Here is a 25,916-nt window from a genome sequence, read left to right as displayed (position 1 = left end):
ATAGGTACTTAATAAGTAATGAAAGGATAGACGGATGCTCCTTATTTTTACATATCACAGAACTGGAAGAATTCCACCTGAAAACAATAAAGTTAGTAAAAAAGCTGAGGCCCAGTACAGAAATAGTTGTTTTAAATTGCCAGGTAAATGTATCAAAGTTTCAAGCAAGTCTAAGTGTGAAGAGTACACATACTACAAAACATACTTACCAAGCATCTCCATGTTTTCACCTACTCTGATGTTCATTCATGTCAGCCACCCAGTTCTCTTTCTTCTGAATCTTGTCCTCCCCTAACTGTATACCTCCTTCTCATTTCTCTTTCTCTGCCCCTGGGATTTCTTTATAGGTCTTTTCTTGAATAGTATATTTGTATGGGTCTCTCTACGCAATCATCTCTCCTCTCCAGTCTCTCCTTTAACCACATGGCATAAATTTTTTAAAATAAGCTATGTATAAAGTTACATGTCTACTTAATATGTGTGTATACATGTATGTACACATATATCTTCTGTTCCTAATTCTAAAAACAAGGCTCTTTAAAAAAAAAATTCCTTGAGTTACTTTACCTTTAGAAGGCATGACTTTGTAATTCTAGTCTTTAATAGAAGGGGGAAAAGCTTTCTACTCTTAATCTAGGCTCCCAGCTTGTGAAACATTGTAAAATTTGTCTTAGATTCCTTCCTTCAGCAATTTTGCTTCTAGAAATATCTTTGGACCACCATCTTTAATTTTGGCTACTTCTGCTTTTCACTGAGTTACAGTAGTTTATTTCTTTAATTGCTTTTGTATTCATCTAGGAACCTCTTCAAAGGGTTGCCTGATTTTTTTAACCATCTAAATACAAAGAGTCCCCTTTTGAGAATTGTGCCTTATTAGCGTAAAGTTATTTTAGTGACATAGTTCTCTGTGCAGTTCTCAGCTAAAATTATTATATAGCACATAGTACACAAACGTGCTTTTTTTTTAAAGTCACACTTATTCAAGAAGTAAAAAGAGAGCTTTCTCCCCAAATTACATGGCATCTAGAAGTAAAAATAATTTGTCACTGGCAAATGTATAATGTCAGGCCTTCAAATTCCAGGTGGTGTCGATTTCCTGTTTACCCTTTTTCTCTTTCTTTACAGATAGCTTGCCGTTTATTGACTTTCCCGACTCTCTATTTAGTTATAGCATTTAAAATGAAACAAAGAGGTTTATTTACTTAAAGCTTTTGAAAGAGAAAAACCTTCAGGGTTTTTTGTTTGTTTCATTTTTAAAAATTAAGAAAAAAAACTTTTAACATTTCAGTGGCTTTTAAACATCTGTAACCACTAGGGGGCAGTCTTTTATTTGATTTTTAGATCATAGCTTTTATGTATTTTACAGAACTACTAAATACAAAGGTAAATGTTGAGAATATGAACATGTTCAGATATACCTTTTACAGGCAGGAGTTGTCAGATATACACAGTTCTTTGCATTTAAGTTTCATTTGTGCTAGTGCCAAAATTGAGTTTAAAATATGTTTTCTCACTTTTTTGGTTATATTGTTAGGTAAACTTGATCAGATAGGGGATTATAAATATCCCACCATAACTTTATGATGTAGCTTATGCTAATTACCATTTTACAAACTAGTGATTGTCTGAATTTATTTATGACACAGTATGGCTAAAGCTAGATTATTCAAAGACAGGTTGTATGTTATTTAGTTAGCTCAGTTTTTGCAGTTATTGTTGTCTCATCAAAAGTAACTCTTTTTTCTTATCAGGGAATTGATCATTTTTCATATGCCACATATATGTTCTGTTTAAGATTTTCCTGAGCCTCCTGATACCAGAAAGAACCACTATTGTTAACCAAGGGACTATGCAGTAGAAAGCTCCCTTATTTTCTGTAATAGGAACTAGATTACGTAGGGAGGAAATTTTATTAGTCTGTGTTCTAAAATGAGTTCTGACAGATAGAAGGGAATCTGTTTTGAGTAAGAAATCTGGGTCCTTTTCAAAGCTAAATAAGATTTAATAATTCTGAGTGGAGATGAGGAAAGTGGGTTGCTGTTGAGAAATTGGCAAGGTCTATGCATGGTTCTGTGCTTTGATTTAGAGACTTAGAGCTAATTTCAAGTCTGAGGTAGTATGGAGTCCTCTATAAAATTAGATGTTGACTTAGGCTTATGAAACTTATGATGACAAATTACAAATGTTAAAGGGCAGAGCTATTACAATGAGAAGGGATAGAAGGCTGTATGGAAAACTGTATGGTTATAAAACATTTTTACTTCTCTGACTTATTCATAGTAAGCTAATCAAATACAAAAAATCTCTATAGTAGTGGTCCCCTACCTTTTAGGCACCAGGGACGGGTGCTCCTATGATGTTCTGAGGTGTTGAACGATTTCTTACTGAACTCTGGCCAGGTTGTAGGTACAGCCTCACGCTATCCCTTACCCTCACCACTTAGGGGAGCCCTGCTCATTTAGATTTAGATAGCTTTGAATTAAATAAGGATAGAACAGGCAAGGCACAAATATCAGCATCTTCCTACTAAAAAAGAAAGGAATGTTTGGCAATATCACCATCCAAAGTAACCTTAATCTTTGTTCATTTATACTTATCAGTAGGCATCTCCACCATAGAAAGAAAAGTCAGGCCTAGTAACGTCAGATAGGACACACCAAGGGTTAGTGTTCAAAGCTGGGTTCACCTTTCAGGCACCTTTTTATTTATTTATTTATTTGTTTGTTTGTTATTTTTTTTCTTTTTTTCAAGCACCTTTTTAAAGTGCAGTTCAACCTACATTTATTTGGCACAGTTACTGTACCCAGTTACATTAAATTTTTATTTGTGAATCTAAATAGATATTTATACCTTTTTAATATTTTCAGTGTTATGCTTAGAGCACTGTTATGCTTAGAAGTTATTTTGTATAAGCAGATTTTGAGTTATTCCTTTTTTTTTTTTTTGCTCACATATCTATTCAGTGAAGCTTTCTTTGTCCATACTGTTTATCCTTTTCTGCTTTTTTTTTCTCCATAGCACTTATCTTCTAACTTGCTTTTAAAAACTTTGTTTTTATGCCTGTCTTCACTCACTAAGATGTTAGCTTTATGGGGGTGCACAGTTTTTTCTATTTTATTCTTTCCTGTATCCATATTACCTAGAACAGTGGTCCCCAACCTTTTTGGCACCAGGGACCAGTGCTCCTATGAAAATCGAATGCCTGATGATCTGAGGCGGAACTGAGGTGGTACTGAGGCAGTGATGTAGCGCTGGGGAGTGGCTGCAAATACCAATGAAGTTTCACTGATAGCCCGCCGCTCACCTCCTGCTCTGTGGCCTCGTTCCTAATAGGCCACGGACCGGTACCAGTCCACGGCCTGGGAGTTGGGGGACTCCTGACCTCAAACACAGTAGGCACTCAATAATAGTTTTTGAATTTGCTGAAAAACTGCAGGCTTGATGCCATCACTTGGCTCTCAGTGTGACTTGGTGGGATCTCAGTACAACTTTGGAAATCTCAACAATCTTGAAGGATATTTTGAGGACTGATTTACAAGGTTATTTATACTATAATTGGTATCAAATTACATACCAGAAAATGTGATGACACGGTTTTACTACATCTGAATGAAATAATAGTACCTTAAAATTTAAGACTTTCATCTTTTTTTCTCATTTGATTCTCAAAGCATACTCAATAGGTGAAGAAATTGAGCAGAGGACAATAAGTGATAATAGCTTACTGTTAAGGATATGTAATAATAGGAATCCATGTGTTTTGTTTTTTAATGTATTCTTTCAGCAAGCATTTATTGAGAATCTGCAGTCTGCCAAAACTGTGCTAGTTTTCCACCTTGAACTAACAGCCCAAGGGTCATTATAAACAACCCCAGGTTTGGTTGTTTTGTTTTGTTTGATTGGAGGGAGAGGAGTTTAAAAAATTTAATGGCTATGTGAGAACATTTATCAAATAAATACAAGGGAAAAGAAGAATATGGTTCTACAGATCCCCTCTGACAGATCTAAAAAAACTTTACCTTTCAAGATCCCTGAAGGCTTCATACCTTCCCGAGGGAACCAATGACCAAAATTTTATTGTTCTCTATTTTTCTTTTCTAGTTTTACTGCTTATTTGATTTCCTAAACTAGATGTTTTTGAAGTTTGTGCTTATGTAGCCTTTGAGACTTTTACATGAGATTCTCTGACATCCTCACCTGTGGCTGACTTGAGTTTTAATTCATTCTATAATGCACTAGAACAACTCAAAAGGCCTGTAAACAGCCCCCCTTTTTTTTAGTTGCAAAAATTGCTGTGAACATTCTTCTGCATTCCTCTGGTGCACATGGACAGGAGATTCCCCAGAGAATATATTTAAGAGTGAAATTGCAGAGTCAAGAATTGCTTATGTTTAACTTGTCTATAATGTGAATAAAATTTTCAAAGTGGTTGTACTAATGTGTGCTCCCACCAGCCGAATAGAAGTGTTTCTGTTGCTCTTTATCTTCACTAGCACTTGATATCATCAGACTTCTTAGGTTTTTGCCAAAATTGGTATAGTAAGGATAGCTTATCATAGTTTTATTTGCACTTCTTTGATGACTTATGAGATTGAGCATCTATTTATGTATTTATCAATCATTTGTGTTCTTTGTAGTGCCCATTGAAGTCTTTGCCCATTTTTTATTGGATGTTGATCATTTTCTCACATATTGATGTGTGAGAGTTCTTAATGCATTTGGAATACCAAACTTTTTTCTGTCGTGTATGTTACACATATCAGCAGTTACTGAGCCTTGTCTTTTCCATCACTCTAGGGTATTAAAAGGTGAAGAAAAGTATTTTATTATTGTTAAAAATTATTGGGGTGACATTGATCAACAAAATCCAGTAAGTTTCAAGTTACAATTCTACAATATGTCTCATATATATTGTATTATATGTTCACTGCCTATAGTTAGATTTCTTTCTGTCACCACATATTTGACTCCTTTTACCCCATCTACTACCCCCTTTTCCCCATCTACCCTCTGGTAATCACTAGTCTATTTATTGTCCATGTCCATGAGTCTGTTTGTCTTGTTTGTTGCTTTTAAGATTATATCCCTCATATAAGTGATATGTGGTTTTCAACTTTTTGTCTGACTTATTTCACTTAGAATGATTATCTCAAGAACCATCTATGGTGTTGCAAATGGCAGTATTTCATCTCTTATGGCTGAGTAACATTCCATTGTATATATGTATCACATCTTTATCCAGTCATCTGCCGTAGGACACTTTGGTTGTTTCCATGTTCTGGCCACCGTGAATAATGCTGCTATGAACATTAGTATGCATATATCTTTTGGGATAAATGTTTTCAAGTTTTGGGGGGTAAATACCCAGTAGAGAGATTGCTAGATCAGGTGGTAGTTCAATTCTTAGTTTTTCGAGAAATCTCTATGCTGTTTTCCATTGTAGTCGTACCAATTTGCCATCCCTCCAGAAGTGTGTGAGGAAAAGTCTTAATTTAACTTGGTTGAATTTATCTCTTAATGGTTTAGACCGTGTGCATGTGTGTGTCTGTGTTAAATTGTTTCCTCTTCTGTGCTCATAAAAATATTTCTCTATATGGTCTTTTAGAGATTTTTGTTGTTTTCCTTGGGCATTTGTCTTTAAACCATCTGGAATTGATTTTTGTGTGTGGGATTCTATAGAAGAGATCCAACTTTATTTTTCATATATATAGTTAATCACCTGTCCTGTATCATTTATTGTCTATTCTCTCCTTTCCCCCACTGGTCTCTAGTGACCTTGCTATCATATAACAGATTTTCAACATGTCTGCTTGTTTTTGGGCTCTCTCCTGTTCCATAGGTCAGTGTTTCTATCTCAATGCCAGTACCATTCAATTTTAATTACTGTAGCTTTATAATAACTCTTGATATGTTAAGCAGATCCCTCCATCCTGTTTTTCTTCAGGAATACGTTGGCCTTTCTTGGCCCTTTGCAACTTGCATAAAAATTTGAGTCAGCTTATTATCTGCCACAAAAAAATTATTTTGTGATTTTAATTAGAATTGTATTGAATCCCCAGATCAATTTGGGAAGAATTGACATTATATTGAACTTTCTAGTTTGTGAACCTGGTAGTTTTATTTTTAAAGTCCTTTAATGTCTTTGAATACATTTTTACTAATTTTCTTCAGGACTTTTTTTAACTCCTCCCCTCCAATCAAAAATTTAGATTTATTCATAGGCACTTTTTTAGAATACTGTTGCAAAGGGCATAATTTTTTTTATTATAAAATATGCATAACATAAAATCTGTCATTTTAACCCTTTTTGCATATACAGTTTAGTAGCATAAAATACATTCACATCGTTGTGCAACCATCACCACTATCAGTTTCCAGAACTTTTTATCATTCCAAACTGAAACTCTACCCATTAAACAATACTCTTTCCACTCAGTCCCTGGTGATCACTATTCTTCTTTTTATATGAATTTGACTAATCTAAGCACATAAGTGGAATCATAAATGGTGTATTTTTCTTTTTTGGAGTGAAGAAATATAATCAATATTTTATTAAATTGGTTTTTATACTTAGCAACCTTGCTTAAAACTTATTCTAACAATTTAGGTGTATTGGATTTTCTACATAAATAAGCAAATCACATGTGACTAAAAGGCTTTTCCTACAATAAACCTGCCCATTGAGTTTTAAATCTTAATTGTCATTTTTTTAACATTTATATGTTGTTTGGTTTATTTTGAAATCTGTTGGTTGCCTCTTTTTTTTCAGGCTTCTCTTTTATTTCTTTTAACCTATTCTGATATAAACTCTTTGGCAGTCCGATTCTACTCTCTTTCTGCTGCTGCTTTCTAGTGGTGCTTTGTTTTTTGTGTGTACACCCGTCCCTCGATTTACGAGTTGTTGGGGTTTTTTTTTTTTACACAGTTTTTTTTTTTTTTAGGTAAACACCCCTCTGCCCATTTATACGGACCTTGTTATACACAGTTTTCGTTTACAAGGTCTCATTTTACGCGATTTTCTTTTTCATTTCCATTATTGGCAGTTACTCTTTATAAAAAACAATAGCTTAACTCAGCAGTGTACAAAGAACCAATACTTATTAACACTATTACTAATGACCTTCCCATTCATTAGATAGCAAATAAAAAAGCATGGGTAACTACTGATATTTTGGGGGATTGGTTTTACGAATGTTTTGCAAGTAGAAGCTGAAAATTATATGAAGGAAAATTGTCTTCCTTTTAAAATACTTTTAGATAATGCACCTGGATCATCCACATAATTTAAAACATCCAAATGTAAAAATTGTATATTTGCCACCAAATACAACTTCCTTGATCCAACCTTTAGATCGAAGCATTATTTCCACCTTTAGGATTAATTATATTAAATGGAGTTTTAATGATATTTTTAATTTGAAGATAATGAATCACAGTTACAGAAGCCTGGAATAAATACACAATTTTAAGTTGTGTGAAGAATATTGCTTTAGTTTTGAGTGATATAAAGCCGTCAACTTTAAATGCTTGTTGGAAAGCAGTATGACCAGAATTAGTTGTACCAAGGAATATGGTTCCAACAACTGAAGAAGGAGTAACTGGCATTATTAATTTATTAAATACATTTCAAGAAAGAGGCTCTGACAATTTGAATGCATATGATATTAACTAATTACTGGTTGATTGCGAATTAACTGATAATGAATTAATTTACTTAACATCTGAAGTCCTTCCTGCCAATGAATATGGCAGTGACCTTGAACCAGTTTCATTCACTGCAGAAAATATTTATGAAGCTCTTCAGTTTGCTACAACACTGAAAACCACAATTCTAGATATTGATCCAAACATCCAACAAGTCTTAAAATTTCAGAGACTTTTTTTTAAATGTTGCAGTGAATATCGAAGAATTTATGAAAACTTAGCAAAAGTTGAGGTTGGAAAAAGAACATCCAAAAACAAACATAAATAATGAAACTGAAGTAGTACTTCCAAATATTTCTCTTTTTTTACTGTCAATAATTACTTTATTTTTTAATTTTTTAAATGAAATGATTTAAATCCCCTCCACCCTCCCCTCTGGTAACCACTGTCCAAATATTTCATGCAATAAATATAGTGACTTTGTGCCAATTAAAAGGAGAAGGTTGATTGCTTTAGATTACAGTACAGACACCAACAGCAAATAAAATTATTTTGGTTTTTCTGAATTTTCATTAGTATTTTTTTGTGAAATATTTTATGGCTTATATCATCCTGTTTCTTTAGTACTTTTCTTCATACTGGTGTACTCTTCACTCAGTTTTCTTCCATGTAAGAAATGTGGAATAGGTAATCTGTGTAAATTGAGGGATAGGTGTATTTTGTGTATGAACCGTCATTCCTTAGAAGTTTATTTCTGCCAGATGTTTAGTGGCAGTTCTAATTTAGGACCACTTTAAACTCAATTCTTTACCCGAGAACCATTTGGAATCATTTGGTAGTCTGAATTTGGGCTCTCCACTTATAAGATGGCTGGGCTGGTTTGTGGTTATGATTTTTCAGGGTTGTTTTATTGTTGTTTTGTACTGAGAGGGAGCGGGAATTTCACTAGGGCAAATTTGTAATCCCCTAGGGAGGATTTTTAGCCCACCCATACACTGAGAATGTACAATAAATCCTTACTTAATGTCATCAGTAGTGTTTTGGAAGCTACGACATTAAGATCCTATGGCATATTTCTGGTCACAAAAACATCCCCAAACTTTTAAATAAAGACACAAAACATTTCTCATATTAAATATTGAAATAAATGTGAGCTATACATACATTTAAGAAAGATGAATAAAAACAAGATAATTCTTTTCCAACCCACTTATTCCAATTCTGGGTCATGGGTGGCCAGAGCCTATCTCAGCAGCTCAGGGCTGAAGGTGGGACCTGCCCTGGACAGGACACCTTACCCCGCAGGGCCACTCACACCCACACTCACTCAGATTGGAACTATGCAGATACAACCAGTTTACTTCACGTGCACATCTTTAGGATGTGGGAGGAGAGTCCCCAAAGAAAACACAAACATGGGAAGAACTCCACACAGACCGTGGCCCCCACCTGAGACACTCCCCCTCCCCCCTCCCCCACATCAGCATTATAATAAAACGGCATTATTCGATGACCTGCTGTGTTAGGGTCTCAACTTTAAGAATTGCCTGTTAGACACAATACCTTTAGCAGACCTTGGTCTTTGCTTCCGGTGCTTTGTCCTGCGATGCTGTGAAAAATCTAAACTCAGATTTTTTACCCGCGTTGGCAAATAATACCCACCCATTTAGGGATTCCAGTTACCAGTTCCTCTTATACTTGGTTTTTACCCTCTTGCTAGCTCATCAAGGCATATTTTTTTAATTGAAGTAACATTGGTTTATAACATTATATAAGTTTTAGGTGTGTAACATTATAATTCAGTATCTGTATACATTATAGCTTGCTCACCACCAAAAGTTGTTACGTCTGTCACTGTACATTTGACTCCTTTTACCCATTTCACCTTCCCCCATCCCTTTCCCTCTGGTAACTACCCATCTGTTGTATCAATGAGTTGTTTTTTTTTTTTCAACATTTTATCAAACATTTTAAGTCATTTTCATTAGGAGTATAAATCAGAATAACATTCATATTGTTAGAAATTCCCATATTATTTTATTGTGTCATTTCTAGTCATTTTGGAAAAGAAATACGGGGTTAAATGAGCACCTGAAAGAATTTATAAAAGTGAAATAGAGAGTGTAGTCTTTTACAGCTGCTAATTAATGATATCTCTTTTTTTTATAGGTGTCAGCTGTGATGCATGTTTAAAAGGAAATTTTCGAGGTCGCAGATATAAGTGTTTAATTTGCTACGATTACGATCTTTGTGCATCTTGTTATGAAAGTGGTGCAACAACAACAAGGCATACAACTGACCACCCAATGCAGTGCATATTAACAAGGGTAGATTTTGGTATGTATTTAACAAAATTTTAGTGGATTATCATTTAGAATTTTGTGTGTATGTGTGTGAAGAAGTAAAGGCAAGATGTTCTAACCCAATGCATACATGAAGCTCCATATTTATTAAAAATAACATGACTCTTTACAAATTCTAAGTAATTCTTTCTCCAAATCATAGTTTACTTGTTTATGAAAGCCATTCAGAAATATATACAATTGACGAGACGTGAAATGGAGGAGTGCCTGAATAAAGAGAGAATAAAGTTTGACTGTTCTTGCTAACATTACACAGATATTCTTGCTCTAGTTTTCAGAAAGCAGATTATTTCTACAGTTGATTAGAAGACATGGTCAATCCATAAGAAAAGCTATAAATGTTTCATTGCTGTAATTTCTTGCATAGTCATCACTTGTATTATCTGTCTTTTTTATTACATCCATCCTAGTAGATGTGAAGTGGTATCATGTGGTTTCGATTTGCATTTCTCTAATAGTTAATGATGTTGACTATCTTTTCTTGTGCTTATGGGTCATTTGTGTATCTACTTTGGAGAAATATCTGTTCAAATCCTTGCCAATTTTTAAGTTAGGTAATATGTCTTTTTTATTATTGGGTTTTAATAGTTCATTGTATATTTTGTATACAACTTCCTTATCAGATGAATGATTTGCAGAAATTTTCTCTCATTGCATGGGTTGTCTCTTCACTTTCTTGATGGTGTGTTTTGAAGCACAAAAGTTTTAATTTTGATGATGTTCATTTTATCTTTTATTTTCTTATATTCTGCTTTTGGTGTCATATCCAGGAAACCATCACCTAATCCAAGATCATAAAGATTTAAAACTGTTTTCTTCTAAGAGTTTTATAGTTTTAGCTTTTACATTTAGATCTTTGATCTATTTTGAGTTCATTTTTGTATATGGAATGAGATAGATGTTCAACTTTATTCTTTTTCATATGGATATCTAGCTGTCCCAGCATCATTTGTTGAAAAGAATTCTTAATGAATTGTCTCTTGACATTCTTGTTGAGAATCATTTGGCAAGTGGGGAGAGGGAAATGGGTGATGTTGGTCAAAGGGTACAGTTTTGTTATTCAAGACAAATAAGTTCTGTGTACAGCATGGTGACTGTAGTTAACAATATTGTCTTCTATACCAGAATGTCTTTTATGCCAGCATACACACGTAGACACAGTGATAACTGTGTAGAGGTGATAGATATGTTAATTAGCTTGATTGTGATCTTTTTTCAGTGTATACATATGTCAAAACATCCAGTTGTATACCATTAATATATACAATTTTCATATGTCAAAGATATCTCAGTAATGCTATTTAAAAATCAGGTGACCGTAAAAGCATTTATTTCTGGACTCTCAGGCTATTCCATTGATATAGATGTCTGTCTTTATGTCAGTACCACACTGTCTGAAAACTATACCTTTGTAGTAAGTTTTGAAATTAAGACCTGTGAGTCTTCCAACTTTGTTCTTTTTCAAGATTGTTTTGGGCACTCTAGATCCCTTGGGTTTCCATGTGCATTCTAGGATCAGTTTGTCAAAATTCTGCAAAGACTCCAACTGGAATTTTGATAGAGATTATTTTGAATCTGTAGATCAGTTTGGAGAGAAATGCTATTAAGCATATCAGTTATGAACATAGGATATCTATCTATTTATTAGGTCACCTTTAATTTCTTTCAACAAAGTTTTGTAATTATCGGAGAATAAGTTTGATACTTCTCTCATTAAATGTATTCCTAAGTATTTTATTCTTTTTCCTATTGTAAATGGAATTTTATTTCATTTTTGTATTCACTGCAAGTATATAGAAAAACAATTTATTCTAATTGTTTTTTAGTGGATTCCTATATACAAGGTCATATAGTTTTACTTATTTTTTCATCTGGATGGCTTTCATTTTCTTGTCTAATCTCTTTGGTTAGATCCTCCAGTTAAAATACTGAGTAGAAATGGTAAGAGTAGACATTCTTATCTTGTTCCTGGTCTTAGAGAGAAAGTATCTAGTCTTTTACTAGTATGATGTTAGTTGTGCCTTTTTTGTAAGCTACCCTTTATCGGGTGAGGAAGTTCTATTTTTTTAAATATATTTACCCCAACTCACTTGGCAAGTATTACGCACATAATAAATGGTAAATATATATGTAGTGGGTAAATATTTTTAAGATAGTCTAAATCTCCCTTAAGAAATATGTGAACAAATCAATCATGTAATGAACTCTTCCATTTTCTCTTCTCACAAAAATGAGCATATCTTCTTAAATTGGGCATTCATTTCATGTTAAATAATGCGATAGTTCTGTGTAATGAAGTGACATAATCTACTAAATATACTTTCAGTTACCTTTTTGTGTGTGTGTACTAATGGAAGAAAGTAAACTTACTCCTCAAGATGTACTAGTGAGGCAAATAGATCATTCCCACAGACTCTCACTAATTGTCCAGTTCTTTAGTAACCAAGTTGGGCAAAGTATGTTGTGGTAGTACCACATTCAAGTTAGCATTTACAAGAACTGAATAAAGAAAGTCCTTCCTGCTGTAAAATGATATATGTTCTACAGGTAAAACTGCATCTGGGAGTTGGTGTATTGATCATGGTCATCTGCTCTTTCCCTCTGGGCACTTGCGTTCTTGTATATTGTACTTCCTGCTGATTCTTTATGTTGACATTGGCATTGCCACAGTATATATAAAGAAAAAGTAAATTACAATAAAATCAGAACCAGATGTGAAATGAGAGATGTTTTAACATTAAATGAAGGGATTAAAACGCTGTTTGCTTTGTTTTTCTCTTAAGGCTGTAGTAGCTATATGGAGAAGGAATTTGGAGGGGCATCATGGAGTCCTTGGGAGAATAAGGATGTTGCAAATGTAAACAGAGAGGTACCTAAGCACTCCTTGACAGAGTGAGGTTGTTGGTGGAGATTTCAGGCACGCCTTTTTTTAATTATTATTTTGTATGATATGATTACATTTGTATATATTTTAAAAACTAATAATAGTTATTTCTCAGTGCAATTCCACTTTCTTTTTCAGATTTGTACTATGGTGGAGAAGCTTTCTCTGTAGAGCAGCCACAGTCTTTTACTTGTCCCTATTGTGGAAAAATGGGCTATACGGAGACATCTCTTCAAGAACATGTTACTTCTGAACATGCAGAAACATCAACAGAAGTGGTAAGTGAAGCAGCTTTGTGTCTAAAATGATGGGGTAAAGTACATTATTTTTAATATAAATAAAACTAGGTCACTATCATGTACCTTCCAAGTATACTGATACTGTTCGCATAATAATTCTTAAAATTAGGCTTTAACAGCAAGTTTTACACATCCTAGGAGGCTGCATAGATAGATGTGCAAGATAATTCCCCTCATTTGTGCACACTCGCCATTCTTGCCCTATTGCTAAAAGCAAAGTATGGAATCTTGACCAAATTTTATTTTCAATAATAAATCTTATGGAGAAAAATGACAGCATAAAAGGACTTATAAATCTTTTACTACTGATTCAGAATAATTAGTTTTAGCTGATAATTTAATATTTAAACAGTTGTCAATTAAAAAGAGTCATAGAGCACAGAATAGAAATTATCATTCTGACATTTTGTGTATAAACAATTAGATGTATTTGATCTAAATTTTCAACACATGTTTCCTTATTAGGAGCAGTAATAGTGCATGAACCACAGTTTGTTTTTTTAATTCCCCACCCTCCTTCCATCCCTGGTTGGGGTCTCCCCTTGAGAACTGGATCTCTGAAGATGGGGCGTCTCTTCCCACACACTCGCCGCAAACACCCAGGGCCTGGCGCTTCCAGGACCTGGACCGTGGCTCCACTGGGCCTCGAACCCAAGACCTGTGTGTAAAGCAGACGTGCTAACCACTACTGTATGGAACCACCCCCTCATGAACCACAGTTTTTACAGATCTTATAAATCTAATCTTGTACACTTTTTAAAATATTATAATTACCTATTTATCCTTATAATCATCAGGTAGTTAGCAAAGGTAAGCATTGAAAAGCCAAATATACATTAGAAGAAAAAAAATAGGTTTTGATTATTACTGCTTGCATTATTTATGAAAGAATGCAATTGGATGCTGTGTGTTTTTCTGTGAATTAACAGTAGTATTTTATTTAATAATAGTGGAGAAATATATAGAATTTGAAACATACAATTGCTATAGGCAACTGTATTGCCACTACCCAACTGCATTTTGCTAAAGAGATTATAGATGACCAGGATTCGGTACTTTTATCATTTGTGCTTTTCATTATTTTTTCCTCAAACACTTTGTATTTTATAAATCATTTTTTCTCTCTTTAATATCACTATCTTTGCATATTGTTTTAGTAATAGTTATTTTGAGCACATTTACTTTTTTAAAATCAGATAGTACTTTTGATTATAAGGGCTATACAGCCATTAGTATCTCAGCATATTTTTGAGTTGATAACAGGGAAGGAAATGATAGACACTTGGGATATTTCAGATTTGTTCTGGGATAATCTATGTTTATATGTCATGATATATTTTTTAAAAATTTTCAGTGATAGTTGACATTAAATACATTAGTTTCAGGAGTACAGCATAGTGGTTAGCCATTTATATAACTTAGAAAGTGTGTGTCATATTTTTAAAGAATCCATTTCTTTGATATGAAAACCAAGAGGGAGAATCGCTTAGATTATCATGACAATGAGATAATGGTAGCTTTCCTAGCAAGGTATCTGTGCTACTCTTGAGAGTGTGTTGTCATCTCTGGGTAGGGTTTTCATTGCTCTGTACTCTTCTCTGTATTGAATTAAAATCTTGCTGGGAAAGGTGAACAGGTAAGTTTTCAGAATGAGAAGAACACTTAATGTGAAAGGAGGTGCTGGGTAAGATAGCAGCAGGTGTTCGAGACATTCATTCTAAATTCTTTTTCTCTTTGGCCACTGGTGTGGTTTCTGTTTTGAAAGACCGGTTTGTCTAGTTCAGTGTCTAGACAGCTAATTTCAGGTCAGTGCATAGAAATATTTTGCAGAGCCTGTAGGGAGAGTGGTAGAAATTAAAGATGGGAGCTTTCTGGCAATTGTTGGCAAATTATAAGGTAGCTCAGAATTTCTTTAAGCACTTCTCAACCTTCTCTTCTACTACCCTTTTCCCACTGTGCCACTCAAGCTAAAAAAAAAAATGGTTAAGAAAATTATTTGAAGATGCCAAACTCAATCTCACTTGACAAATTGGTTATGCCCTTGAGAAGAGGAGCATACAATGCTACCGTCATCACCAGACTCTAATTTAAAAAACTTTATAAACAATATAAACCCACTAACTTAGGTAGAGTTCATCTCTGGGTCTTCACTAAAATTGTTGCTAGCTTTTGGACACTGCCTCTGTGCCTCTGTCTCCCTGCAGCATTCAGGTGCTTATTGACGCATTAAGCAATAAGAGGTTCCCATTCCCTTTCCTAAAATCTACAAATAAAATATCTAGCTTACCCCCAGAGAAGATAGAAAAAGCAGAGCTTACATTGGAGTATTTCTTCTATGTAAGCATTGATGCTCATATTTAGAGTGAATTATGGACAGGATAAAGCTCTTGACATCTTTGGAGTTCTTTTTTATTGTGGCTGAATCATGTTATTTCAAGTTTTGGAAATTTTAGGACATCAGCATACACATATAATTTAAATTTCTGTCCAAGAAACATATTTAAAACCAAAACTTAATTATTTAGGACTTTTAAATCATGTATAGAAATGTAGGGAAAATTAAAACTTTTGTATATAACAAAAACTCCCTAACATTCTATACGCTGTCTTTAGAAGCAGGTGATGGTTCTGACGTAAGCATTAAAATGGGGAGAATGGAACTGAGGAGAAAAATAAGTTCAATGTGAAATAATTCATACTTAATTTCAGTGTTCCACTGCAACAACAGAAAATTAGATGATAATCAAGTTGAACAGTATGCTCACTCAGATGTTGTAAGGACCTATATCTGTTTTGGCAAAATGAATGACTAAGGTGCAAGTAGCAACTCAGATGGTTCCAGTGGACCCAAAAGGAGTTTACCATATAGGATAGGTTTTCCACTGGTGCTTTTTGTATGTCCTCAAAGCAAAACTCCAGTATTCAGTCTTATATTTATTATACCTGCAGATTTTATAAGGTAAACTACCTTTATTTGGACACGAGATCTAAAAACTTGAAGTTGTCAATTAACTTTACCAGTTAATTGACTTAGTAGAATGTCTTTTTTAGTATAAGGATTCAAAGATAATGCTTGTAAACAAGTTTCGTTGTGTCTTGGCTTCAAATTTTTATGGCTCTTTTGGGGGCATCACTCTTAAACTCTGTTAAAAGTACCACATTGTATTGAAGGTGATGAGAAAAATCTGCCTTACAGGAAAAGCCTTAGGCATTTCTTGAGCTAAGTTTAAGAGCCCCTTAAAAAGGGAGACATGAATTATATCCCCAATTTGAATAAATAATGAAAAATACACCTTGATTTTTCAAAAGAGAGAGACTTATGTGAACTTTAATGGTGGCAAGTTTATCTTATCTCACTTTTTGATATCATTATGATCATTTCTTGATAATTTTTATAACCCTGAATATTAAGTTAGCACTGACTTGGTACTCGGTAAATAATGAATTAGTTAATCCGTAAGAACAAAATTATACTATATAACAAATTTAACCAGTCAGAACTTTAACTTTTACCAGCTTACCTGTATTTCGTGGCATAGGTCCTTTACTGGAAGTCGGTATAAAGAACAGCGTAAAAGAAATTGCGCTTATTGCACTTCCAGGCTTTACTTACACGTTTCTATTTAAATTTATATAGGCTACATACATAACTTCAAAAAGGCTATTTTTGTAAATATCTTTTGGATATTTAGTTTGGAACTCAGAGCACAATAAGCACATAAATTGACAGAACACATTATGTGGTGAACTTTCACTTCAAAGCCAGTTTAGGGAAACCTACCTAACATTTTATTAGAAAATGTAGTATTAAATAACACAGGAAAATTATTTGACTTTAAATTGTGCTGTCTTTCTTGGGCTTATGGTTGTTTAAAAAAGCAAATTCACACAAGGATGAAGAAATAAAGCAGAGTTTTTCTGAAGACAGTAGAGCTGTGGCAGTGAGCAGGGTCTCACTTCATTTCAGTTTCACTTCAGAACCTATAACTCCCCAGATACATCACTTTTCATTTTTTAAACCATGTTTAATTTCATAACTATACTCACAACTGTGACAGAGGAAAGGAATGAGAAAAGGGGAAGGAATTTTCAAGTAATGACAGGACAAAAAGCAAAGATGACTTGGAGCCTGCAGAGAGGCTTATATGTGAGAAAAAAATGTGGGCATCTGAGCAGAAATTAACTGAGTCGTTAGCTGTAAAAAAGGAAGAGGGAAACATAGCATACTTTATCATACTTCTTTGCTCTCGGAAGGATGTCAGAAGGAAGGCTGGTCTACATCATTCCTGGGTTAATTATTAGGAGCGGCTTGGAAAGCGAAACATTTGCTGGCCTTTTGCAAGACAAATATTCATAACTTCTGAGTGTATCTCTCTGAGTATTAACCAAGAACATTACATTTAATATGTAAAGTGTGAAGAAATACTGCTTTCTGAAGTCATGAAATTCTGGGAGTCAGGCACAATGGCCGTCAGCTTGATAACAAATTCAAAACATGGCTTCTACCCACACACTTTATGGCCTAAAGACCAACTAGCTCACGTGAACACAATTGGACAATAATCCAGGAAGGAATCAGAGAGGGCTTTTGTGACTTGGTAGGCCTTGAAAAATGGGTGTGATTTCAAAAAGTTGACAGAATGGGAAGGGAATGGCATTATTCAGAGGGACAATACGAACCAAGATATGATATTGAGAAAGAACGTAATAGATGGAGGGGCTGGTAAGGCATTGATTGTTGTGAGAAATAAAATTGAATCTGCCAAGTAAGGACAAATAATAGAGAACCTTTAAAACCAGAATGTTTGCCCACTTGGTTTGGTGGACAATAAAGAGAAATTTTGACACCTGTACAGAGGAATGACATTACTTTCTCTACCATCATGCCACAGAAGCTATTGTTTGGGAAGGGAAGGATGGTGACATTTGAGTGACTGTAGATCTTTTGAAGCAGGATGAACCTAATTGTAATGATTATGTGGATGAGCATGGATCACAAAAGGGTAGAAATTTCAAAAAAGCTGTGCTGCCTACTATAAGATTGTGCTTGCCGGAGAAATGATGCATCAAACATTTGGTGTCACCAGAAAGTAACAATAGAAGATGATGTAGAGAAATCACAACTTTTGAAGAGATACTCTCAAAAGGAGAATGTTTCTCATGGATCTAAAACTAACTCGGTAAAAGATATAAATGAGTTTATCAAGTTTGTGATCCAGAAATCTAGTAAAGAAATGCCAGTTGCCAAGGCAGTTATTTCACTTAAGATATTTGCTGTTAACAAGAAACATGGTGTCCCAGAGTTCTCAAGGGAAGTTTCACAGGTCTGAAAAGATGATGCATTAAATTCGCTTGGCCTCATTTTAAAGAACTAGCCTAGCTCCCTGGTATCTACTGAATGATTTTGGTGAAAAACCAATCTGTATAATGCTGCAGACTAGATTCAGTTAAAGCCAGGTTATATGGTGGATCAGGTAGGCAATTTTTTAAAATGCATTTTTCTGTGGCAGTAAACAAAATGGACAAGAGACTTGTTATGAAGCCTTTCAAGAAAAAAAAGGGGGGAAAGAACTCATTACATCATGAATTTAACTGTTTTTCTATCGTTTTTAAAGCTCTGCACAGTACCCAGAGAGAATGCCGTTGGGTGTGGGTGTATGAGTTTAAGAAAGGCTGGGGGAAATCCAAATTTGCTTTAGACTGGTTGATAATTGTATGGGGAAGAATGTGTGGTGCTCTTGTTTAAAAACAAGAATCAAGCATTGCTGACTTCAGATTATTTTTTTTATAGAGGTAGCATGCTACAGGGGAAAAGTTTTGTAAATTCCTAGTGACTTGGCGTTTACATACGGAATGATGTTCTAGACATCGGTGACCGCCTATGTTAGGAATCGGCACTGACTGGTTGCTTGCTGGCAGTCATGTGCTGGGACCACGTGGGAAAAATGGGAACTCCATTATGTGCTTAGCATGGTATCTCATGACAGTACGTTGGTAAAGGCTTCCCTTCCAAAAGGGCTGCAGATAAAAAGCACGACAGATGGTGACCCTCTGCAATATAAAGCAGAAGGGAAAGACCAGAGCTGTAGCAAAGACAGCATAACAAAGCTGGGATGAGGGGAGGGAGTGTTGGGGCGGGGTGCGGATAAGTAACAATAATGTTTGTGAATAAGGATTGGGGGCATGTGGTAAGTAATAATGACATTTGGTTTAAATAATAACGGTAAATATTTGTTATTTTTCAGTACATTCTATATTTAAGCTGTATTTGCCAAATTTATTCACTTATAAGATAGCAGGGACCCATATCAAAAATACAGGATCTTGAAACTCCTAGAATCAGTTTCCAGGTAGGGGCTGGGGAACTAAGTTTTTAAAAAGTGCTCCAGATGATTTACATCCTGAATCAAATTTAAGAAACACTGACTTAAGCCATTTCGGTAAGCTTTAATGTTGACAAGTTGCCATAATTTTAAGTTAATGTTTACTTGGAATTTTCTTGTTCGAGTAATAGATATTACTATATCGTGTGACAATAGAAGTGTGATAAATATTAATGTTGACAAACTGTCATGATTTTAGTCATTAGTTTATCCTTTGTATTGAATTTTCCTGTCCTGTAAAAGGTATTAGGTACTATCATGTGGACATAAAGACACACATAAAACTAAGCAGTATTTGTGTCCCTGAATACCAGGGTAGCTTTCTGTCTGTCCTTATTCCCACCCCTACATCTCTGTTTATCCTGCCCCACTTCGCTCTTGTTTTTCTTTCTTCTTCTTGTTCCCTCCATTACCTCTCAGAAAATACAACTTTAAGTTACCAAAGTTCTTATTCTAAAATATGAATTAGCTTACTAAGTAATAATGTGAAATTTAAAAGGTGACCAGGCACCTGGTCCAGTCCCATCAGCAGTGGAGCTTAGTTTTCCTTTCTAAGTTCTTATCCGAGTTAACTTTATGTGGCCCAAGTGTGGCACCATCTTCCATTTGGTTTTAATTTAGTGTCTTGATTTTCCTGAGCCAGCTGCTAAACCAGGTGATCCTCCCACCCCAGTAATTCTTTATCTTGGTAATTAATTCTTTATCCCTAGTAATTATAGAAGTTTAAATATTTGTTTTTGTATTATTTCTTGCTGAATGAAGCAGTTCTGAATACCTTCATCCTGCTATCTTAGCACATTTACTACAATGAAATCTAAAAGACTTTGAGTTACAGAACTGAAATTAATATACAGTGTTAAAAGATCTTGATTGGGTTTCTGGTTTACACCCCCATCTTAAAGCTGCTTTTCTTTGTAGGAGATTATCAGTCTTATTAGAATACTCTTAGTATGTTTGTTACCTATACTTTCTTATTTGTCTTCCTTCCAAGAATACATATTCTTGAGACTTTTCTCATCTAAGAACATTTACATGCGTCCTCAAAAGTACTGAAACTTCTGCAGCTATCTTTGTGCAATTCAAGTTGTTCATAGATTTTACCCAAAGGCCACTCTCAAAGGAAGATACCTTTTGCTTTTTGGTGTTATTTTCTCTGGGTAAAAATCTTATGATATTATAATAATAGTCCAGCACCTGTTCATTATTGCAAAATGCATTCTCAAAAATATCTAAGCTGATTTGTTTGTTTTATTTTTAAACAGCTGGAGTTGTTTCTGCTTCTCTAAATCTTGTTGGTCTTTTTGCTTTAAGCAAATCTAGTCACAATTCCCAAGCAAGACATACAAAGTAAAATAAGTGTATCAAATATTACCACTCAGTGTCACAGCACAAGAATGGTACATACAGTAAACCTAAATTCCCAGTAAAGAGAGAATTGATAATCTGTAAACTTGTGAGCAGATACAATTGCTTTTCTCTCTGACAGAGAAAAAAAAAGTATCTGACCACCCTTCTGTCTGTCATTTTCTAAGGAGGGCACACGCATGTCTATTTACCTCTTTTTTTCCTTTGCCTCACATCCCTTTGTGACCTCCCTACTTTTTTTGCACTGTCATGCTTCAACATTATTTCTCAAAAGCATTTTACGTTTTCTTGAGGGTATTTCTCAGAGTCTAAAGCAAATAACCAGGACAGCTGGCTGTTTGGGCATAAGAAGTGGAATCACAATAGAACTCAAAATATCAGGGGACTTCTGCTTTCTAGTCATTCGAAGATGGGGTTTGTGTTTACTTAGACTGTAGAGATCAGAGTAGTTTGTTTTTTCCCTCCATATTCCAGTGTCGTCCTTTCAAGTCTCACCTTTCCCCTGCCTTCCTATCTCCAGTGCCACTCTCTCCTCCCACACTGCTGTTAAAAGCAATAAAGTCGACCAGTTGCCTGAATTTTTCTCCAAGTGAAAGAATTTAAGCACATGACACATGTACTGGCAAGATGAATCACATATCCTATCGACAGCTCTTTCATCCCTAGAGAGGCACAAGCCTAAGACTTTAACTGTACATTTCCTTAGAGCTTTCTTTGGCTGTGCTCCTTTGCATTAGATGTGTCTTCTTGGCTCTGTTCTTTAAGATTGAAGTTTTTCATGCTTCAGGGCTTGGCCTCCACTCTTGGTCCATCATCAGCCCATTTGGACTTCTGAAGAGTAAGGGCCTTTCCTCTGAAAGTTCCTCATTCTTTCTATCCTTCCCCTCCCCTGCCTTCTTTCACCACTTTTGTTGAAAATACTGTTTCAGAAACCACATTTCCAACCTATCAAGCCTCTTCTGCCTGCCTATACACCATTTTATTCCTACTTTCTCTTTACCTTGCCCTAAGGCCCTCAGGGACGTTGATCTTCTAATCCTTGACCTTGCCCTGCTCGTTAGTTTTTGTCCCACCTCCTGTCCATCCCTCTGGGAAATAAGGCTCTAAAAATGGGCTCCCACCTCCCCCCTTTTCCCTCTGGAAGTCCCATTAATGAAGTTATAGAGCACATTTGCATATAATCATTATCTGTCTTACCATATCACACTTAAAGTTTGTGCTATTTCATTTTTATAAGACTTTTGCTGTCTTATTTGGAGATTGGCCCTCAAATATAGCTTATTTTGGGTAAGCTTATGTCTCAATCTTTAGCATTCAAGACTGGACTTAGTCAGACACGATGTGCACTAAACAGCACATTTTAAAATTTCTTATGGAAACTATTTTTCTAGACCATATAAATGAATCAGCCAGGCTGTTAGAAGGCTCAAGTTTGAAATGTCTATCTACAACTTTTGTGTCTGACCCTGAGAGAGAGTGTCTGTTTTTGTTGAGTAAGAACATTGAAGGTGCTGTATGTAGTTCTTGTTCAGGCCTCCACTACTTTTTACTAGTTTAAGATCTACTGTGTTTTTGCATGGTTAAAACTTGGTAGTAGTAAAATTTATAGTAAAATATTCATCCAGAAAGATGTCTGATCAGTGTTCATCTATTAAACCTTCTTTCTTTATTTTCATTTCAGATTTGTCCAATATGTGCAGCATTACCTGGAGGTGATCCTAATCATGTCACGGATGACTTTGCAGCTCACCTTACACTTGAACACAGAGCCCCTAGAGATTTAATATCCTTTTAAGAGGCAACAAAGGAAAGAGTTGTTTGTAACATTTGTCATTTTGATTATTTTTAAGGACAGTATCCCCAAAGAGAAAAACTAACTTCCAATTTATTTTAGTTTTACTGTTTTTCTAAAAGTGATGCAATGTTGAGGTGCAATTTCTTATTTCTCTTTTTAGATATTTGACCAATCTTCAGGAGAGTGTTTTCATAAAAAGAGGAAAATACTAGTCCAAATTAAAATTAATTAACTATAAGGATTTATTTGCTTCCCCTCCGTGTTCTCTGTTGCCTTCCCCTGTTACAGGCAGGATGTTAGTAGGCAGGTGTATATTTGGGGCTCTTTTCCCTTTTGGAGCACCCTTCTCCAGAGAAAGACATTTCCTTCCCAGTCTCTGAGTAGGATAGCATAAAATCAGGTCAAGCTCTGCATTCCTTGATTGCTTTCATTTCTGATTCCCCTTCCCAATCCTATCTCACCTCAGGTCTTGGCCGTGTTCCCTGTAATCTCCCAAGAGTTTATGGCCCACCAGAGTGAGTAATTTTGTAGATTATGTGCTTCTGATTTCAGGTTACCGATTGTTTTTCTGAAACTATCACCTATTAACTTAGGATTCTGTTCTCATGTAAAGGTTTCAGTGCTTGTTGCAATTTAAAGCAATTCAAGAGCTAATCTCAATTTCTCTCTCTGCCCGACTGTATTCTTACTCTTTTGATTGCCTCCTGGCAATCATAATTCAACCTTAGACCTATTAAGGGAGAAACTGGTCTGGTCATTCATTTTTTTTTATCCTACAGCTCTTATCTCTTGCTCACAGTTCCTGATTTTCTAACTGGAAATATGATCCTTTAGAGTTAGGGAAAGATAAGTGAAAACTAATGGAAAGTAAAGATATGGACCCAACCTGAGAATATAGAATGTAAGCCTGACCTGAGCTAACCTCGGAGCTAGTACTCAATGAACAGAAGAAACTACTCTTTATCCTAAGTGCAGGAACACTAAAATCAAAATGAAGAAAGCAGTGATTTTCTTTTTTAAGTGAATAAGAAAACCCAAATGGGCCAAAAAATACATAAGCCTTTGAGTCATTTTGCATTTTGTATAAAAGAATTCTATAACAATACCCATGCTTGATCCATGCTTCACTCCACCTTTATGGAAAAGCTAGGCAAATAACTTAAAACCAAACTTAACTTTTTCAGTAAGTTTAAGGGCCTCTAGTGAAATTGGTTTCTATTCAGTAGAATGTTCCACATTATCTACATCTATTATGATTTTTTATAAGTCATTGGTTACCAAGAGAAAATTAAATTGTGCAAAATATAAGAGTAGGAGATGGCTTATGTTATATTTTATATGTTATATTTTAGATTCCAAAGGAACATTACCATGAAGTTCTAGAAAAAAGTATGTTGGCATAGCAGTTATTCTGGAAGCATACTAATTTTCAGGTACTTAAGATGCTACTGTGTGGTAACTTTGTTTGACATGAGGGAATGGTTTCTCTGAATGCCTCCAAAGTATCAGAACCCTTTTTTTTAGCAACAGCATTAAAAAAGAATTTAAAGACAGTTTAAAACTGGTAAAAGGACTCTTACACCTGAACTTATTCATACTGTTTCTTTCTCATTACAGATGATAATTGAGATATGGTTAGCTTACATATTAGCATATTCTCCTCAGATATAAAAACTGATGCTTATTGATTGTGGTCACTTTGTTATGAAAATATATGAAATTCAGTACCTAAATCAGAGTAAGAGAATGTGTCACCTCAGATGTTTGACTGGGTGATGCCCTTCACTTCATCTGGCAATGTTATTCTGGTCATTGCACCTGGAGCCTAGGAAGAAATTTCTTCCCACCTGGAGAAACTTTTTTTCCCTTTGAAAATAGACACACATAATATATACATACTCACATGTTGCTTTATATTTGTGTCTTTTTTTAGAGTTAATAGCCCTTATAGATACAGTAGTGATGTTTGCATTCTAAATGTGCTATTTTAAATTGCTTACCAATTTAGGAAATCTGTATGTCTAACTAGCAAAGGCTTGAGTGATTTTTTTTTCCCTTTCTCTAAAAACTCGGGTCTTTCCTTAACTTTGGAGTTATGATGAATCGAGTGGTGTTCGACATGTACGTAGAATGTTTCACCCTGGCCGGGGATTGGGAGGTCCTCGTGCTCGTAGATCAAACATGCACTTTACTAGCAGTTCTACTGGTGGACTTTCTTCTTCTCAGAGTTCATATTCTCCAAGCAATAGGGAAGCCATGGATCCTATAGCTGGTAAGTTAGTTTCATATTAATACTGGAAATGGCTGGGGAGGGAGCTCCCTTTAAAATTTTTTGATGAGATTTTGTTCTTAGTCTCATCACACTCCTATTCTCCTTCCTAGAATTCCCAAAAGTTTTTAACTATTAAGTGTTTTTAAAATAGACAATATATTCATATTATTCTGGCATTTCTCTAAGTACGTAGAAGCATAAGATTATAAGAAATGGTTCTATGTTCTGTTTGTGGCCTGCATTGGAACCCAAGAAAATCATAAAAGATATCAGCTGAAAGACCTCCAGAATTCCATGGTTCAGCCTCCACAAATACACAGATAAGAAAACTGATTGACAAGACTAAAGAATTAAGCTCTTCACATACAAGAAAGTGAAGTAGGAATTTCTCCCTTCTTGCCTTGATTTAAGAGCTATACTGTTGTGGAACATAGTGAAAAGTACCTGGGAAGCCAGCCTTAGAACACAAGTGCTAGGAGTCAAAAGGTCAGAAATCACTATAGGTAACAAAAGGAAACTAGACTTTGGGTGGTGAGCACACAATAGAGTATATAGATACTGAATTATAATGTTGTACACCTGAAATTTATATAATGTTATAAACCAGTGTTATCCCAATAAATTAAATTGTTTTTAAAGAAACCACTGTAGCCTGAGACTCTGAAAGACACACCAAGCACAGACAGGCAGTAAGACTCTGGAAAGCCTGTCCAGGTTCCAAATGTGCGCACATGGGGGAATGTATACTTGGAAGCCACGATGTACCTTGCAGAACATCCTGAAACACTGAAAAGTACAAATATGTGGTAGAGACTAGGAACAGTTTTACTCATGAAATGTTCTTTAAAAATGTGAGATATACAATGTAAAATCATTTTATATGTGCTTTGGGCATTTGGATGTGCAATAAG

The 25,916-nt window shown here is 35.0% G+C and overlaps 1 protein-coding gene across 2 annotated transcripts in view; it reads left to right on the top strand.

Annotated features, from left to right (window-relative positions):
* KCMF1 (potassium channel modulatory factor 1) overlaps positions 1 to 25,916 on the top strand; it is a 62,088-nt gene that overhangs the window by 29,597 nt on the left and 6,575 nt on the right. For both annotated transcript variants that reach the window (XM_023536390.1, XM_011369852.2), the window contains exons 2-5: positions 9,814 to 9,981; positions 13,030 to 13,169; positions 22,620 to 22,721; positions 24,831 to 25,005. In XM_023536390.1, coding sequence (XP_023392158.1) covers positions 9,814 to 9,981; positions 13,030 to 13,169; positions 22,620 to 22,721; positions 24,831 to 25,005 — 585 coding nt within the window. The remainder of the gene's footprint in view (positions 1 to 9,813; positions 9,982 to 13,029; positions 13,170 to 22,619; positions 22,722 to 24,830; positions 25,006 to 25,916) is intronic.

The sequence above is a fragment of the Pteropus vampyrus genome, unplaced genomic scaffold (assembly GCF_000151845.1).
Source record: "Pteropus vampyrus isolate Shadow unplaced genomic scaffold, Pvam_2.0 Scaffold156, whole genome shotgun sequence".
In the NCBI taxonomy this organism is placed as follows: Eukaryota; Metazoa; Chordata; class Mammalia; order Chiroptera; family Pteropodidae; genus Pteropus; species Pteropus vampyrus.
Note: the sequence above shows the minus strand (reverse complement) of the source record. Positions and strands in the feature narration are given on the sequence as shown.